Source organism: Rhamphochromis sp. 'chilingali', assembly GCF_963969265.1.
Source record: "Rhamphochromis sp. 'chilingali' genome assembly, chromosome: 8".
NCBI lineage: Eukaryota > Metazoa > Chordata > Actinopteri > Cichliformes > Cichlidae > Rhamphochromis > Rhamphochromis sp. 'chilingali'.
In genome coordinates, this window is record NC_137935.1 from 31,761,742 (window position 1) to 31,780,748 (window position 19,007).

Consider the following 19,007-nt stretch of genomic DNA (forward strand, 5'->3'; position numbering starts at 1 on the left):
GAGAAAAGAGGATGAGAAGGAGGAGGAGGAAGCACAAAGGAGAGAGGAGGAATGGAGGTAAAATAGAAAAAAGAAGAAGTGTCACTTGTTGTATCGGAGCAGCGGCGTGTGAAAACACACACTCTGCACTCCTGTCGTCTCGCTGCTTAATGAGGAGAGCTTCTCGGGAGAAGCGCATGCACGCACATACACAACGCGGGAAAAGACACCCGCGACCGCACGCATACAGTAGAGCGCACGCGCGCGCACACCGAGATTTACAACCAAGCCTTTTTAATAATAACTTTTGCCGTCCAGTTTCAGTCCCATCCCCCTCTTGCTCTCTTTAATGTGATGAATGAGAGTCTCTGTAACCCCTTGCAGCCACACACACAGACGCGCACACACATGCAATTACAATCTGAGATATTGTACAGTTTTTCCATGAAACAAAGGGAAAAGAAACAAGCAACATATAGGGCACAAATCACGTCAGACTACATTCACATAGATGCAAAATCCCAAATGCTCAAGAAGACATTTTCAGAGGTTTTTTTTATGCAGACAACGAGGCAGAGATGCAGTCAGATGGAAACCGTCAGTCACAGATGAAAAGTCACTAGCTTCCTTCCTCTCTCGCTCTCTCTCGCTCTCTCTCCATCTTCCTACTTTCCCTCCTTCTTCCATCCTCTCCCCCTGTCTTCCTCCTTGCACTTTCATGCGTTCTCATTATTGCTGCTGCTCCCTCTGCCTCTGATTCGATCTCTTCACTCTGCTTCATTGTGCTTCTTCTTCTTCTGTTTTTTTTTGTTTCCCTCTTCCTTATTTGGCCTCTCTATTTCCCCCCCCTCTGCTTTACTCTCAAAGAGGAAATTGGAACTCTTTCCTGCAATCCATCTGTTGTCACACTGGTGCCTGCATCGGTGCCATCATGCTCTGTTCTTATTCTGTTTTCTCCCCCCATTTTTTTTTGTTGCTTTTTTGCACCCCACTCTTATACAACCACACATACACAAGCACCACTTTTACTCATGTCCAGTCAGCAGGTTGCGTAACTCCCAATGCATTGTGGGACTGGATGCATGCATTTCTGTGTGTGTGCAATGTGAGCGTGTGCTCTCAGAGATGACATTGCAAAGTAAAGAGGACAGAGACAGTTTTGGTGCATAATAAAACTTGATCTATGGCTGCTTTGTAATCACACTGACCCACAGGAACAAAGATACACACACACACAGGCACACAGGCACACGTACACACAAGCGTACAATCCGTCAGGCTCTGCAGTATTCTGATATGTGCACATTTAGCAAATAGACACACACAGACGCACACTACCACCCCATAAATCATGCATGTAAAGAAATCACACACAAACGCGCACACGCAGGAAATGCCGATGCGTGCAAAACTTTGTGCACACACACACGCACGCTCTTACAAAGAATCGCTCCGTGGCTTGTGTCCCTGTCCGCAAAGAGTTAAAATGCAAATTATTAATCCTATTTTGTTCCAGGGACAGAGCCAGCTGGGAATGTGACTGTGAAATCCTGTTTGAATTGGGCCCTACTTCACATGGTCCACTATGTTAGCCCTGCGCTCTCACACGGAAATGTCAAAAATGACCAACCGGGGGTAAAAAAAAGAAAAGAAAAAAGAAAAAAAAGAATAGATATGCATACAAAAGCAAAAATTTGACAAAACAAGTAGAGCACAGATTGTATTTTGTTGTGCCACCGCAACACTGAAATTAAGAGTGTGAGTTTCTGTAAGTGGTGACATTATCTTTGCATTTAATGCTGCTTGTGCTAACTTCTAATTGGAATTTTATTCTGCACAAACAAGAGCTGCAAGTGGCTTCGCTACTGTACGTGGGGGCTTGGCAGCTTCCCAGGAGCAACAACGCTGTAGTTTAGACCAAGTGCAAAAAGTTTGCATCCCTCAAACCTTTTACTTCTCGCTCTTTCCAATGTTTGCATTGTTCCGTCAATAATTTACAAGCGTGACGTGGCGCTCAAGTTTTACGGCTGCGGTAAATCCATTCACTGACAGAAAACTAGACAGCAGGAGATGGATGGAGGGTGAGCGTGGATTTGGCACGGTGGTAGGGGAGGGGTTGTGGTGTGGTAGTGTGGGAGGCTTATCCAAACATGGCCAAGACAACTGAGGGACCACAGAACAACCATCCAGCAAGCCACAACACCACATCTTAAGACAGAATACCAAATGAAGCAGACTCCAATATTACCCTGCCTTCACCACTCCAACTGTCTGGGGGGATCTATATGATGAATCATGAAGAGGGTTTTTTTTTCTTCGTCTTCTTTTTCTCTCAGTCTGTTTAACTCTCTGCTTCTCGCTCTGCTTCTCTCTTTGTCTGTTGTCTCTCTCCCATTCTTTATGTTATTTTTAATGAACTCTGCACCCCCTCCTGCTCCTTCTCCCTCCACTTCAACTTCTTCCACCCTGCCTTCTTTCATTCTCTCTCCCCCTCTCCCTCCTTCCATCCTTTTTCTTCTTCTCTCCATAGCTCTCCTTCCCTCCTCCTCTACCACCTATCTCTCACTCTCTTTCTCTCTCTCTCTCTCTCTTTTCAATGTACATAACAGTGTACTCTTTAGGAGGGAGCCCTGGCGGTATCCATGGCAACCGGATTGCTAGGCAACAGCCGTTTCTCCCTTCCTTTTTCCTGCGCCGTGCAGCAGCGGCAACAATCAACCAATCAAAAGCTGAGAAGGAACGTTCGAGTACATGAAAAGTTCAGAACACATCCAGAAAGCAGTGAATGCTGGTTCCACATGTGAAAATACACACAATGTACTGATGGATGCACCAGCAACACAAAAATATACACCAGCCTTTCCAGTTTAATGAAGTTGTCTGCACTGCGGTGAATATTCAGCTACTTTTGAAGATGTTTTTTTATCATTTGTCTTATAATCAGATCATTTTTTTTTCATTTTTATGTCTTTGCTGTTTCAATGTAGCAAATTTAACGTAAATGTTTCCTGCATATTAAATCAAACTGAAAGGACATGACTCAAGTTTAATTAGTCTTTGGATTGAAACTTAAAATCAGCAATGTGTTTAGGCCAGCATGATCTTATTCCAAAACATGAGATAATCAGGAGAAATTATCTATTTGTTCATGTAAATGGAGAATATATTTCCCGTTTTACCTGTCACAGGATTCATATCTTTGATGTAGTAGGATGTAGGTTTTTGGCTGTACCACATGTGTTCTCTAAACTCCACAGAGAGGACAGGTCAACCAAGGGAACACAGTGTTAAGATCATCTGTTGTATCTGCGCAAAAAATAAAATTTTCTAATCCTAAACAAGTAGCATCATTGCCTAAACCCAACAGAGTCGCTCTGGTTCCTAAGCTTGAGAAGTTTTTAGTGCCTAAATTTAACAAAACAACAAACGAAGTGTCAAAGTAACGGCAGATAATGTCTATAAATGATTCCAGGGGACTCAAGTTGTGGTTCCTGGGGACAGATGAAATGACTTAATAAGCCACCAACCGGTACAGTCTCCAGATGCAGACTTTTTTGCCCCTTTCAAGCTAATAAAACATCACTTCCTGTGAATGCACGTAAATCAATAGATATGCATGCAATACACTGAACGGGCTGAGATATGAGACAAAAAAAAATTAATTAATTAAAAAAAAACTGGGGTTAACTGTGTCCATGAAGATGAATCACAAGTATGCATTTTCAGAGTATGTCAAAAAATGTCATGAGACTGTTAAAATAAAAACTATTAAAAAATCTTGGAAAAACATGGAAAATGTCTTTTTTTTTTTTACAAAAATTTATGGGCATTTCTTTAAACTGTAAAATTCTATGTGTAGTTAAAAGAAGGGGGAAAAAATATCCGGAAAAAAGTAACACGAAAAATTTTAAAACTGTGTTCTTAAGCTGGAGGGTTTGTTTTTGTTTTTTTGACCGTGTATGCAATTAAACCTCTGGCCATGAATGAAATTTAGGAGACATGCTTCAAAATCTTATAAGATGAAGCTAACAGTAATCAGAAGTCTATTAAACACAAAGGGCATTTAAACATAGACAAAATGAGTGCATGAAACATTAAGCCATTGCTCCACTTTGTCCCTAGGACTTACAGTCAGGTTTTGGTAGCAAACAGCATTTAGTGCAAAGACTTCCCATCTAGTCCCAGTAGAGACACACATCTGTATCTGCCCAGTGACATTGCTATAAATGTCAGCACAACAAACACGAGAGCTGCCGGAGTCTTCCAACACCTCAAATCACCTTTTCCGATATTCCGAAGACAAAGACAGATGGAAGTAGAAGGGGGGGGGGGGGGGGGGGGGGGGGGGGGCACTGCTGAGCACAGCTGAATGACAACAGACACAAAGTGGGTAGTGGCCATTTCAGGTTCTCAGTGTTTGGTTGATCAAAATTCCTGCTTCGCTTCAGCCTGCAGAGAGCAGGAGGAGAGCGGGGAGGCCATTTTGAAACACAAGAAAAAAAATGTAAGTGGGGAAAAAAACCACAACAACCAACAATGGTGAGTAGGAACAGAGGGATACTGACCTTCAAAGAGCTCAATTACATGTCTCACTCACACACACACACACACACACACACAAACACGCACACAGACAAATTTGGAGTTGGGCGTGATTGGCCATACAGCACTCTCACGCAGCTCAGTGTCACAGAGAGGCGTGCGCACATTCATGGGCATGCATGTGCGTGAGTTAGGTGCATTTTTTTAATAACACACACACACACACAGACACACACATTCTGTGTCCCTGCTGCTCTACACCGTAGGACCGTCTGTCCGTCCAGATAAAGTGGCCTCTGAATCTCAGTTCTGATTTGAGAGAGGAGGCTTTAATGACAACTACACCCCCGTCCCCCTCTCCTCCCTCCCCCACTCCCTCCCACACATCCCCCCCCCCCTTCTCTTTTTGTTTTTACTTTTATTTCACTCAGTCATCCATTCCCATATTCACAGGTGCTGTTTTGCTCTGTTTGGGTAATTCTCATTTTATCTACCCATCTTATATCCCGACTCTTCTCCCATTATTTTACTCTTCCTCGCTCTCTGTCTCGCTCTTCTTTTTCCTGCTTTTCTCTATTGAAGTCCACAAAACCAATTTTCAGGTGGACAGTGCAGGGCCGACCTCTAAAGTAAACATCCCCCCTTACTTCTCCCCCCTCAGCCTCCTCCCTCTCATCTCCGTCTCCTACCCCCAGCCCTCCAACCATCACACCAATGCCAAAAAAAGACCCCCACCTCTCAATATTCTGCTCTCCCTCCCTCTAACCTCCAGCCTCTTCTACTACTTCTCCTGTTTGGAGAAAGAGAAACATAGTATGTTGTGCGGTCATGAATTTTAATGGCGCAGCTCATTTTTGAGTAAACAGTATATCAGCTAGGATCCAGGAATACGTGGAGGGTTAGTAACGGTGGTTGATTTTAGCGATGGTACACACAAACAAAGAAATTAATTATAAGGAAAGCCAAAGCAGATGGATGGAGAGAATGGAAAGCGGGGGGGGCGGGGGGGATGCAGAGCAAGATGAGGAAAAGAAAAGTGGTGAAAGATGGACTCGCAGAGCAAGAGGGAAGGAAAAGCTCATCTCCTCGTGGAGTAATCTGTCGTTTATCACGCTGATGGAAAAACAGAGAGAGCAGAGAGGGGCGAGGCTCCAAAAAAAACCCCAAACAGACTTTTATAGTTTCTCTAATAAGTTTGTGTGTTTTTCGGCTCACCCTTGTGTGTCAGGGATGCTGCATACATGCTATAGTGTCTAGACAGCGAGAATATAGCATGAATTATGCATGCGGGGTTGCTCTCATTCAAGGGAAGCCGTATTAATATTATTACATATGTGGCAATATACCAAAAGATGGAGGGTGGAGGGTGGTGGAGCCTCTTCCATGGCACTTGGCAGACTGGTTAAATGTAAAATGTTGCACACACACACACACACACACACACACACACACACACACACACACACACACACACACACACACACACGTGCACATATATAGACACACACAAACACGCACATCAATGCATTTACACTCACAGAGTCTTGCAAATGCATATGCACTTGTGCATTTGGAGTCTCTCTCTCACACACACACACACACAAGCACACACACACACACACCAACCAAAAGGCTAAGCTTTCTTTTTCATTTCAGCAGAGAAGATTGGGTTTTCTGGAGCCGCGTGTGCGTGTGCGTGCATGCGTGTTTGACTGTGTGTGTGTGTGTGTTCACGTGACCATGTGTGTGATTTCTGACTGCTTGGGAGGGAGTAATGGGGGATATTAAACAATTCAAATGCTGTCTCTCTTGCTCTCCTCCACTGGAGAGACCTAATACTGCAGCCTGGCCACACACACACACAAACACACACATTTTACAAACACACACAAAGATATATATAGAGAGAAATGTATATATATTAGGGGTGCAACGATACACAAAATTCACGGTTCGGTTCGGTTCGATACTTTGGTGTCACGGTTCGATATTTTTTCGATACAAAAAAAATGTTCATGCATTTTTAATTTGTCATTTATTAAAATTATAAATATATATTTTAACTCAAAAGTACAGTTTTTAAATTTAACCCTAACCCTTGTGCGCGTTTTTTATTTTGACAGCGAATGCGCACCTGCGGACCACTTATGTGCAGCCCTGGTTATTTAGCTTGTCATATTGCAGCCACAGAAATTCTTTTGTCCATGAAACCATAAAGCTGCACTTTCTTTTTGCCTTATAGTCTGATTTGTCATAACTTCTCCGTTTTGTGGTAAGCTTTTCTTTGGCTGTCACTTCTTCACCCTGACCTGTCTTATTTGGCTCAGCAGAACTGAAATGCTTTTACACACTCACTCACATAAGCTCAGCGATTCTCTGCGTGATCAACCTCTCACATGTTTAAGCTGCGGGAGATTTCACTTGTCATGTTTGCATAGTAAGCTAACGATTAATAAGACGATGTCAGAGGAATTGGTGCACAAATTATCATCACTCACAGATCAGTGCTGTCGCTCTCTATACACAGTTCGCTCGATTGCAAAGTGAAAGCAAAAAAACAAGCGCAAATTCAAACGCGACTTCAATATGTCACATATTGACAGTGGCTCACCGATGCCAATGACATAATTACCCAGCTACATTTCTGAAAGAATGCAAAAGCATTGACATATATTTTTCCTTCCTACAATAGCCCGACGGGCAGGGAAGAGATAGATTTTGGTAGCCCGACTGAAAAAATCGCTAGCTCCGGGACGTCGGGCTAGCGATATTGCAAGCCCTGTATCTGATTGAGGAATCACTCATCTTTGGAAAAGAGAGTTTATTACAGAGAAATGGCTCTTTCCAAAATAAAAGCTATACTATCCGCTTCTTCTGGGCTATATTCTCAGCAGCATAAGGAGAATCATGTGCTAACAGCTGTCTAAATGACTCGGCTAAAGTTAGTAGCATGCTTGTTGTTTTTGTCTTTGCACTAGGATGATGTCGGTGTAAATGTGCAGTCATATTCGTTGTGTTCCCACTAGTGCTCTCAGGTTAATCTCGTTGAAATGACCTTAACGCCACAACACGGCAAATCTCCGTTAACGAGCTACTGCCGATCGCTCCATGCATGGGGCTAGACGGCCAACACGTTAACGAGCTAACTGCGCTAACACACTAGTTCACACCAATGTAATTGAGCATTGCACGGCACATCCAACATACTGTTTTACTTTAGTCCATGACTCGCTTACCTTCAGGGTCATACGTCACATGAAAACCAAAATAATTCCAAACGCCAGATCTGAATGAGGGTCAATTTGCCTGTTGCAAGGAGAGCTTAACTTCTGTCTCGCTAGCTTGCCCTGTGCTCTTCCTTCTGACTATGCTGTCTGTGTTGAGCGCTCAGTGGATCTGCGCTCGACAGTGCAGCCTAGGCGGAGTAGTCGAACACAGATTCACTGAGCGCTCCACACAGACAGCATCGTCAGAAGGAAAATTGATAAAATAAATTACAAATGTTGTATTGTTCGATACATATGCGTACCGAACCGAAAGCACTGTATCGAACGGTTCAATATCGATATGAATATCGTTGCACCCCTAATATATATATATATATAAAGGACTGTTGTGTCCTGTCAGACAAACGGCCAGTTTAAAAACACAAAACACACACTGCCAATTAATTGAGGCAGCGTGGTTTCACTGTGGACATTGTTGCAGTGCAGATAACGTGGATGTGTGTGTTTTGTGTGTTTATCTGTGTGCTCTATTCTGAGCAAATTGCTTGTTTTAAGACCAGGAGGAACAAAGAAAGAGGATGATTCGTCTGTGCTCTTCTTTCAAATGTCCACAGCTATTTCTTTTTCCTTTTTTTTTGTGAACAACTGTAGCCAATTTACTCATGATTACTGACCAAAACACAATCTCCCGTAGGATAAATGCATGCTATTGTCCTTAAAAGAAGTCTTCAAAAAACAAACAAATCACACACACACACAGAAGACAACACTGAACGCCGAACACGGCAATAGAAAACTGGTCCGGGGGATGAGAACAAATAGCCAAAGAAAAAAAAGCAGAGCAATTTTGATGCTGCAGCTGACAGGATCAAGAGTCGAGGCCTGATTCCCAACCTGTTCATAGAAACCTAAATATTTGCTTTACTTGTTGTTCATTGGCACTTATTGCTCTCTTATCGTACCCATGATACGTTTAGCAGAGCCGTTGTAGCCTTGTGCTAAGTGCAGGCTTGGGATCCCAAACACCAACAGCAGCGTTCTGCATATACTACAGTACCATTCAGTGAATCACACTGCAAAAGTGATCTCTGGACAGTCTCATGCCATATAATGTCTGTACAAACCTGTGCCCCTCCAGATTTTGCAAAAAGGCCCCTTTATAGCTTTGGGAAATCTGCCAGTTTTCAATAATTTTCACACTTACTTCTCACAGTTCATTTTATTTAATAGGTAAAAATAACACAGGGAATAATGTGGCATGAGAGGAAACCAAGGTGAGTTTTAAAGAGAATAAATGTCCACAGAGGTGTGACTTTTTTCATGATGCACAATAATGTGTTCAAGACAGTTGTAAGCAATTACATATATATTGACTGCAGTCTAATAAACTGCTTCATGTAGTGCCTGGGCCTGGGCTCCATTTCCCAAAGGCATCTTTTTTACTAAGACTGTCGTCAGCAGACTTACAATGGGCCTTAAAATGCTTTAGGGAAACAGGGCTCTGTTTTGTATGTGCAACCTCACTGGAAAACCAACAGGAAACTGACTATTATTTACGTTTGTTACACCTGTGTCATTCCTGTTTAAATGGTTTCTATGAAAAATTAGTGAAAACTCAGTGACAGTGAACATGATTTCTCTGAAGTTATCAAATGTGATGGGCCTGTTTACATTGCGTGCAAATGTTTCTAAACTACAGTTTACTGCATTTGCCAAACCAGGTGTGCAGCCGTATCATTTTAAAAAATCAGTTTGGCTGAGTCAACAGTGATTAAAGTATGGCATGAGGCATAAAAAAATATTCCTTCATTAAAGTCGAATAATCAGCTTGTTTAATGTGTGCTTTGCTGGACTCACTGGTCCCTGCACTGGAAGGAAGCATTTGCATTGCATCTGAACTCACAAGGTGTCTAATTAATCCAAAATGAATATAATTCTGAGAATTGTGATCTGGACGCTTCAGCAGGAGCTAAAATAAACTTTATAACACCTTACATACTTTACAACTTTGCTTCAGTTTGTAACAGTACTACAAGTCTGGATTTCAAGCACACCACAGCACTGAAACTGTGCTTTTAAAAGTTTTACATGACCTCCTAACAATAAAAATTACTGACCTAGAAGATTCTGTCATTTTAGTATTCATTCATGTAATTTTTTAAAACCTTAGCCCTGATTTTAATATTGTATTTCATGGTATTCTTATCTCTCAGCTTCTTCAGAATCAAAAGAATTGTGCTGAAAATGGTTTAAATGTTATTTAACCAACAAAGGTTTTACAGTTAGACTACCCAGATAGCAAAATTGGTATGGCCCAGATCTGGCCCACACAATGTGCTTACACATGGCCCACATACCACAAAGAATGACGGCCCTTTGGTGGCCCAGATCTGGTTTGCCAGATGTGGCCCACACATGGGCCAGCACAAGGCCAGTTGCAGACACACTGTTGGCCCTGTGCTGGCCCAGAACAGTTTCAGCTCTGGCCCCAGATGTCAGCCTAATGTGTACCTTAATCAAGCCATGTAATAACAACATCCGCCGGAACATAATAGTGCAAAAGTAATATGACGAAACTCTGTATGGACTGATTCTTATATAGTGCTTTTCTACTCTTCCAGATTACTCAAAGTGCTCTATACAACATGCCACATTCATACACTTCCTCGAAATTGAGCGCTTCTTAACTACAGGCACACACATTCTCACTCTTGACATGCAGACTAGAGGAGCCAGGGATCGAACCACTAACCTTCCAATTAGTAGGTGACCTGCTGTACCTCCTGAGCTACAGCCACCCACTGGCAAAGATGAGTAAACCGTCACTAGGTAGTGGATAAAGTGTACACTCACAAACCTGTCAAACCTGCATTTGAACCGTTGGCTACCATAGCAGTATAGTATTGCAACATGGCACTTGGGTCTTCTAACTAAAATAGGAAAATAGGAACATAAATAGTGCCATCATTGCCAGACCTGGCCAACATCTGGTTGACATACACTCTGTCATGACACCAGTTAGTCAGAAGTGCCAGCTTGATGCCAGATCTGGGCCAGACCTGTTTTCTATTAGCCTGGGCCACATAAACCAAACCACAATCGGGCCAGATATGGCATGCCATCACATAGACAGTGCCATCTATGGCAGGCCTGGCCCATATCTGGATGACATACCACTTACCACACCAGAAGACAGCCAGCAGTGCCGACTTGATACCAGATCTAGGCTAGACCAGCTTGCTATGTGGGTAGGGGTTACATCTTCCTCAATAACCCTGTGCTTATATGGGGTCCCCCAGGGGTCCATTCTTGGCCCAGTCCTTTTTCATACTCATACAGGAAACAGAGGTCATTGTGTTTTAACCTTTACAACATTGTCCCTATAAGGAATTATAAAAACCATTTGCGAGGAACCTGGAATTGATTTTTAACAATAATCTAACTTGTGACAAATAGATTAACACAGTCATTAAAACTAGATTCTTCCATCTATGATACTAGCAAAAGTGAAGCAATTTCTCTGATTCGGAGACGTTAAGAGAGCGATCCAGCTTCGCTATTATAATAATCATTATTCAGGTGTCAATTTGTCAGTGCTTAGCCGACTGCAGTTAGTCCAAAACGCTGCAGCACGGTTATAAACTGCCACAAGCAAGCAAGACTACATATCTCCCATATTCAAGCCCCAACTGGTCATGGCAGACGGCTGCTGCTCTCTGAGCTCAGTTCTGCTGGACGTTCCTTCCTGTTAAAAGGGGAGTTTTTCCTTCCCACTGGTGCCAAGTGCTTGCTCACAGGGAGTTCTCTGATTGTTGGGGGGGGGGGTTGTATTATTGTAGGGTGTTTCTATTTGTTTCCTATGCAAATAAAAATTAATTGAACTAAAATGAATTAAATATTTGCATTTCAAGTTCTTTTAACTGTGTTGTGTTTACGCGGGTTTAGTCACTTTATATTTCCTTTCTTAAACCCTGACATTTTAACAGCATTTGGCCACACTTGTGCTTTAAGCTTAACTGTAACATCATTATGGAAAGGCGCTGCTAATGCGGGTGTAATGTTTGTTAAGCGCACCACCTTAAACGTTTGTGTTACTATACACACACCATACAAACAGAGAATGGGAATGCATACATCCATTGCAAAATTTTGAATACTAATGTTAAAAAGAATAATTTGGAAGATGCCAGTGCAGCTACCCATATTTTTTCATTTTGTTTTTATTGTTATTACTTCCTTTTTGTTCAGTCAGAACTACAAATATGAATGTTGTGAGATTGGGAAAAAAATCACTATATACACTAGAGTTCATATTTTGGAGCTAATGAATGTCACAAAACGCTAGTTAATGTTTTAGATACTTTAGTCAGTCTGAAAAAACATTTCATCTGTAACCCAGCATAGCTGTCGACATTCTCTTCAAGAAGAGCTGAAGGCATTAGCGAGCGCTATCATCATTACTACCTCATGATATTATGGACCACTGCATTAAGAGATTCTCATTAGGCCCTTGATAGCTGCAGCCATATTGCATTCTGTAAAAAAAAATGTACATACACTAGAAGTTGATGTCTAAAGAGTGTGATGGAAATGTTCCTTACTGTAGTATGACTTGTAAACTAGCACTTCTTCAAAATTGATCAGCGCCAGTTAAAAGCTCATTAACAACTGATATGCATTCACAGCAAAGGCTGAGGTATACAATTAAGTAAAATAGATGATGGTTGGGTAGAAGAACCTTTACAGTCTGGGTAATTTCATTTCTCTAACTTTCAGTATCCTGGTCAGATCTCCCAATGGCCCTTAGAAATGGATGCATGACTTAGACCTTTTTTGACTAAGTACTAATTTTTAGTTGGTGAATTTAATTAGATGAATTGCACCTTTAACTCTTGAAATCATAAAGAGAGATGGCATGGTGTAAGTCTATCACAAGTGTAAAGTTCTTTTTTTAATGTTGTCAGAAACACACAAAACAGTCTCTATGTGATAACATATCTAATTTGTCTTGATCTCACAATAAATGTGTTAAATGTGCTGTCATTATTACCATCTGGTCCCATTCTTCCCAATAAATCTTACACTGTTGAAAAGTCTGATTATTTCCATTTAAATAGTGCCATGTTTGTGAGGACAATTTGTGGGTTGAGCAGCAGAGTTGAGTATGTGAGTTGCTCTAATGAAAAAGTTGCCAAATCTTCTCTGTGGCTATGTTCAGTCTGTTCTGGATTGTCTGGGTAAAGAGCTGTCGGCCAAATCATCCTCCACACCTTGACTGTAAATCTGTAGAAGACTGCGGTTCCTAAATGTGGACAGGATGAGGAAACACAGTCTTCTTGGGACAGCCTATATCTGATATCAACTGTTATATGGAACTAGTGCTCGCTCCAAATAATGCTGCATCTTGGTTTTACAGAGCATCATCTTAAAGTTGCTCTATGCCACAGGCCCTATTCAGATCAGTCAAACTTGGCATGCTTGGAGCAGACACCAGCTGACCACTATCAGGCAGCAATCAGGCTCCTAATTGTCACCATCTTGGGTACCAGGAGTTCAAAACAAGAGTCAATAGGAGATAACTCATCTGAATTTCAGGATTGGGACCACACCTTCATACCCTTCCGGTTCTCTATATATTACGCCACCCTCCCTCCTCTTTTTCAGTTCATTCACTACTCATTAGTACATGCGGATCTACCCAGCCTGGGAGCCACCGCCACTGAAGCCTTCCTCTACCCACAGCCTCAATTCATGTTCAAGCCATCTGCCATTAACTACTAGAAATGCTGTCAAACCTAAAATGAGGATGTGGTCCCAGCTAGTGAATAGCAGAAGCTGTTTGACGTTGACAGAGAAGACCTGGCAAGTTGGCAACTCTGCTGCTCAACCCGCAAATTAATTTTCAAATCCGGCACCATGTAAGGGGAAATACACAGGCTTTCCAACAGTATAAGATTCATTGCATCGATTAGACAAGCATTGTTACAACAACAAAAGGATCGACCGAAAACAAATGTCCTCACTTTTTGTGCTAAGATTAGTCACAGTAAACACCCAGGCTCACAGTTATTCATAAAATCACAACTGCAAATAGTGATTGAGAATTTATGAACAATGTTTTGAACTTTACCGAAGACATCAACAGTTCACACGTCATGACCCATCCTTTCTATGTGTTGGAAATAATTAATAATTATGTTGAAAAATGAACATTGTCTCAGGTGCACGTATTGATCCTGCTGCTGCAGGAAACCCTACAAAGCTGCAGGAGTAAATAAAACATGTAAAAGCAACAACTTCAGCTCCTGCTAAAGTTTGTCAAACCCAGATTTGTGGCAGGAACCTCACAGCGACTGGTCTGTGTGTGCACGTTCTGAAAGCAGGTAGCAGGGCAGGCACAAATCACAGGCACACAATCAACATATACAAAAATGTATCTGTTGTTTTGCTTATATTAAACACTGTGGTTGTGCTTTATTTCAAATAGACATTCATCATTGCGACTGACATGACTGATGATCATGTGCTTGTTTTGGTGTTCCCTCAACCCGCCCTATGAATAGCAAGTATGCTACATTATAATGATGCATTTGTACATTCAGAAATAGCTATCTTGTCACTTCTGAAAAGTTTCTATACAGTATTGATACAGTGGTAATAGTAGAAGTTTGAATGAGGTCTGACAGTGACATTAGCTCAGGGCTACAGCAGCCAAATCCCTGAAAGGTTAAACATTGCAAGAAAAGAAAAAGAGCAAAATTACCCTAGGGCTAACTTTGCCTCAGGGCAGTCATGCTAATATTGAAGTGTCATGTGCCACGTTCTGTAGACTTGAAGTTAACAGAGAACAAAAGTGTGACAATCTGCATCCATCAGACTCAAACTAGTGCAAACTTTCAGTCCCACTGCAGGGTGTGGTGTGTCCTATAATGCACGTTTAACCCCTTTTTCTTCTACTAAGGAAGCTCACATTGTTTGACCGGGGTTGAAAAAGGTTCTAAAATGTGAATAAGAGAGAGCTGAAAACTCAGCTTAAATCTTATTATAAAATGCACACAAGTGCACACTGGACTTGGCTTTGTCAGCACTGTACCCATCCCTAATGCCACTGGGGTAACTTCAAGGCAATCAGCTGTGATTATGAAGGATGGTTGGTATGACCCTGAAAATGTTTTATACTTAGTCTGTTTTGAATACAAATATTCTGAAAACTCTCCACAACAACCTGCAAATGGACAGACAGATAAGTGCAGACTCACGCTTGTGGTTGTTCTTGCGTTGGAAGGGTAGCGTGTGTCGCTCTGAGTCTTCTTCACCCTCCTCATCTGCCAGGTGTGTGTGAGTGTAGTGGTAACTCAGCCCTGGGCGGTTCTTATAGCGCTTCCCGCAGACTGGAACACACACGCAGTGTATAATATTAGATTTATCTACGTTTGCAAGAAGAAACGAGAAAGGAGAAACTTAAATGAATCCATAGAAAATGTGACGCTCACTGTCACAGACATAAGGCTTGTCTCTGTCTTCAATGGCAGGCAGCTCTTGTCTCTTTCTCATGCCCCCAACACCATAGGCCTGCAGAGAGCACACACACACACAGACACACACACACTTGTAAAAATACATGTAATATAATCATAAAAGTTTGAACTTCCACGCTTATTATGTACTAAGTTTTGTACACTCATACACAATAAAGACAGCATAGCAGCACACTCCTCACTCACTGTTTCACAATACACACACACACACACACACACACACACACACACACGTTTGCATTCTAATCATCTGCTCTCAGTGTAAAGCTCCACTTCCAGCAGGAGGGGGCTGATGACACCTAGCAGGGGAGCAACAGTTCCAATTAGCAACCCTGGTGTATGTGTAAGCGTGTGTGTGTGTGTGTGTGTGTGTGTGTGTGTGTGTGTGTGTGTGTGAGTGTGTGAGAGAGAGAGAGAGAGAGAGAGAGAGAGAGAGAGAGAGAGAGAGAGTTTGTGTGTGGTGACTTTCAGAATGCATTGCTAACACTTGATTATCTTCCCATAGGATCCCCAAAAAGAGTGTGGGGGGAAAAAAGACCTGTCTGATCTAATCAAAGATGTTATAAAAGAGGTCTTCCCAGCATGATTTTAATCACTGTATCTGTTTGCATTTATTTGCAATAACTTCTAGTTTTGTGTAATGACACTTCACTTCAAAGTCTGGTACACAGAAAAAGCACGAAAAGATTTCTAACTTATATTTTACATTTATGTGAAGTTTCCAGTAATCATTCCTTATACACTGTCACGTCTCCAGCACTGCGTGCCTTTATGTCTTACAGACAGGACACAGATTCAGAGCTGATAACTCTGAGCTCAGACTAGGTCATTTGTTTTTTCCTGATTCTGCTCTTCCACATTAACAAGTAAGTAATTTACTGTGGAAAAGACTGAAATGTCCCTGTTTCCTTACTCGTGCTTTGGTACGGTTCTTGCGCTTCGGAACATCTTCATCCATGTCATCCGCCTCCAGCTCATGAGGGAAATCCCCAACAAGCAGCTTCTGTTGGTGAGATATAGAAACAGAAAGGGAGAGATGGACTGTCATACAGGTTAGTTTCCTTTCCTTTTATCGCTTAAGTCATTTATTTTTCCTTTTACCCTGCATGAGCCCGTATGTTTAAATTAAATTGCGCACTTTCCTGCTGTTTTTAACTTGTTCGGATGATCCCAGCATGAAAGCACTATTAACACTGAACATAACCAATACTTTCACCGTTTTGCTGCAATAAAATATGACAACATTTGAATCACAATTTTCTCAATTAAACAGGTAGATCATGAAAATCTAATAAAACTGGGCAAATCATGGGATGAGGGGGGCATAACAGAATGAGTAAAGGCAGGCAGAAGTGTCAGACATACTCTTCCTTTTGGGTCAGCCAACAAAAACATACTTCCACTTCCTATATTAAAACTTGATAGCTTGTTTTACCGAACTCCATTGTGTCCTAAATACCCCAAAAAGGTTCACTTGAGTATGCATTACAGCCTATTCATTAGAAACTTCACAGGCTGTGCAGAGTCCGTTGTGATGAATAAACTGAAGACTATGCGTAAAATCAGTGGAGTGCCCCTCTTGGATGTGAGGCTTTTAGCGTTCTATTAGCAAGAGCTTTAGTAGGACTAAACATCTATTTTAACAAAGACACCAGCTTTGTTCAAATATATTCATGTGTGGAATATCACAGACACTGAGCTCAAATATTGTAGTAAGAAAAGTGTAAAAAGCTGACAGTTGAGTGTTTGATGGGACACACGGTATAACGCCTGCCTGCTGAAGAGCAGGAGTTGGGGGAAGCCCCGGATTAGAGGTCCTAAACACGACTCCAGCTCTCAAAGGGCCACTGTGAGCGCTATTCACTCAACTGCTGATTGATTAGCTGTCCGTGAGAGTTCAACAGCGGCAGCCTCGAGCTCGTGAAATACTCCAGACAGATGAGCATTAAGTTTTTGCACATAAGTTATGTTTCCTTTTAATGTAAAGAAGATAAAAAGAAAACTATTTTCAAAGTCTGTGAAACAACTGAGCGGGATCCCCGTAAAACAACAAGCCGCAAGTGCAGTGATGGGAAACACGCACACGCTGTCAGGAGCCGCAGGAGCCCATGTCACCGCCAAAACGCACACTCCAAGAGAGAGAGAGAGAGACGCGCACTCACAAAAAGGCATAGACAGACAAAGAAACGCAAACACAGATGGATAAAAAAAGACAGACAGCCTGACATGAGAAGAAAACAACAAGACGTGGAGAGCAACAAAGAACTACAGAGAGAGAAACGACCGAGGAAAGAGGAAGCAGCGTCTCACCTGACACTCGCTCATGGGCTCTTCTTCCTTGGTTTCTACCTTCTTGTCCAGGGTTTCCCCAGCAAGCAGCGACTCCAGCACGGGACCGTCTGGGATCCCCCCCTCCTTCTTTAAAGATGCCTCGTAGTCTGTGGAACGAGACGATTACAATCAGAAAGCAGCAGAGAGCACGACTTCACGCTGGCGTGCACAGCCGAGCTGACAGAGCCCCGAGGACACGACATTTGGCTTGTTCATGAAACTGCAGTGACTTTTAGCATCTCCACGGCACAGAGGCTGAAATGATCATGGCCATTTTAGCGTCATATGATTGTATAACACTTGTGGAAAATTGCTGTTTTTAAATTTTCTCAAAGCATTAACCAATTGCTGTAAAATGTTGGTAAAATAAGAAAATAAGAAAAGTTACTTAAGTATGAGGTTAAAGTTTTCTACAAATATGATCACTCCACTGAAGTTAGTTATACAATAACATCCATAAAGTTTTCAAAGAAAAGAGATATTCTGTGTGACTCTGAATTTATAAGCAATGTCTACCACACCTAACATAGTTGAGATATTCTGCAGTTTCTTTCAAGTGTTTCTGTTCATCCCATTTCCTACTCACCTATCTTGAACTCGATCGGTACAAGCCGCGGGTCCTCCAAGATGTTTAGCCGTCTCTTCTTGCGCCAGCAGCGAGCGGGGTATGTGTACAACTGGCCCGGAGCGTGACCTGAAATACAGAGGAACACACATACTGGCATGATTGATACATTAATTAGTACATGAAGGAAAGTAGGTTATTAAATAATCATAATTCTGGCATGTCAAAGTCTGATGTGCTGGAATAAATTACCAAGTAACTAATTTTGGTGTTTTACATCATTAACTAGACAGCCCACATCCAGAGACTGTGAGCGACTGTAGACACAGCGGTGCTAAACGCTAACACATTTTATATTTTACAACATTTCGCAGTTATTTATTCAGGTTTGTTATTTTAGTTTATCTCGAGAGCTCGTGTGCAGAGCAGTGGCCCGACACAGATGGTGTTACAGAAAAGGTAGCATTGCATAAGAACTAAACATTTATTCTTATTCTTCTGCTTGAAATAGTAGTGAAATAGGCATTACACCCTTTAAGTAAAAGTCTTCATCCTTAAATAACAGTGTAAAAGTTTTACTTAAAGTATTAATTATGCAGTGTTCTGTGTATTCTGTGTATATAATATTTATATTACAGCTAATTACTTATATACTGCTGTGTCACTTTATCTATAATACATTTATTGGAAGATTTATTTTTATATTCGGCAAAATAAGACCTAAAATAAATTGTACGAGTTGCAACTTGCAAATACATAGTGAAGTAGAAGGAGAAAACAGTATAACAAATAAATAAAGAGCAAATACATTATATAACATAACTG

The 19,007-nt window shown here is 41.7% G+C and overlaps 1 protein-coding gene across 1 annotated transcript in view; it reads right to left on the bottom strand.

The window, feature by feature from the left end:
- dpf1 (double PHD fingers 1) overlaps positions 1 to 19,007 on the bottom strand; it is a 54,093-nt gene that overhangs the window by 19,378 nt on the left and 15,708 nt on the right. The window contains exons 4-8 of the mRNA XM_080889450.1: positions 18,204 to 18,311; positions 17,597 to 17,724; positions 16,200 to 16,289; positions 15,242 to 15,320; positions 15,008 to 15,139 (exon numbers count right to left, since the gene is read on the bottom strand). Of these exons, the coding sequence (XP_080745576.1) occupies positions 15,008 to 15,139; positions 15,242 to 15,320; positions 16,200 to 16,289; positions 17,597 to 17,724; positions 18,204 to 18,311 (537 nt within the window). The remainder of the gene's footprint in view (positions 1 to 15,007; positions 15,140 to 15,241; positions 15,321 to 16,199; positions 16,290 to 17,596; positions 17,725 to 18,203; positions 18,312 to 19,007) is intronic.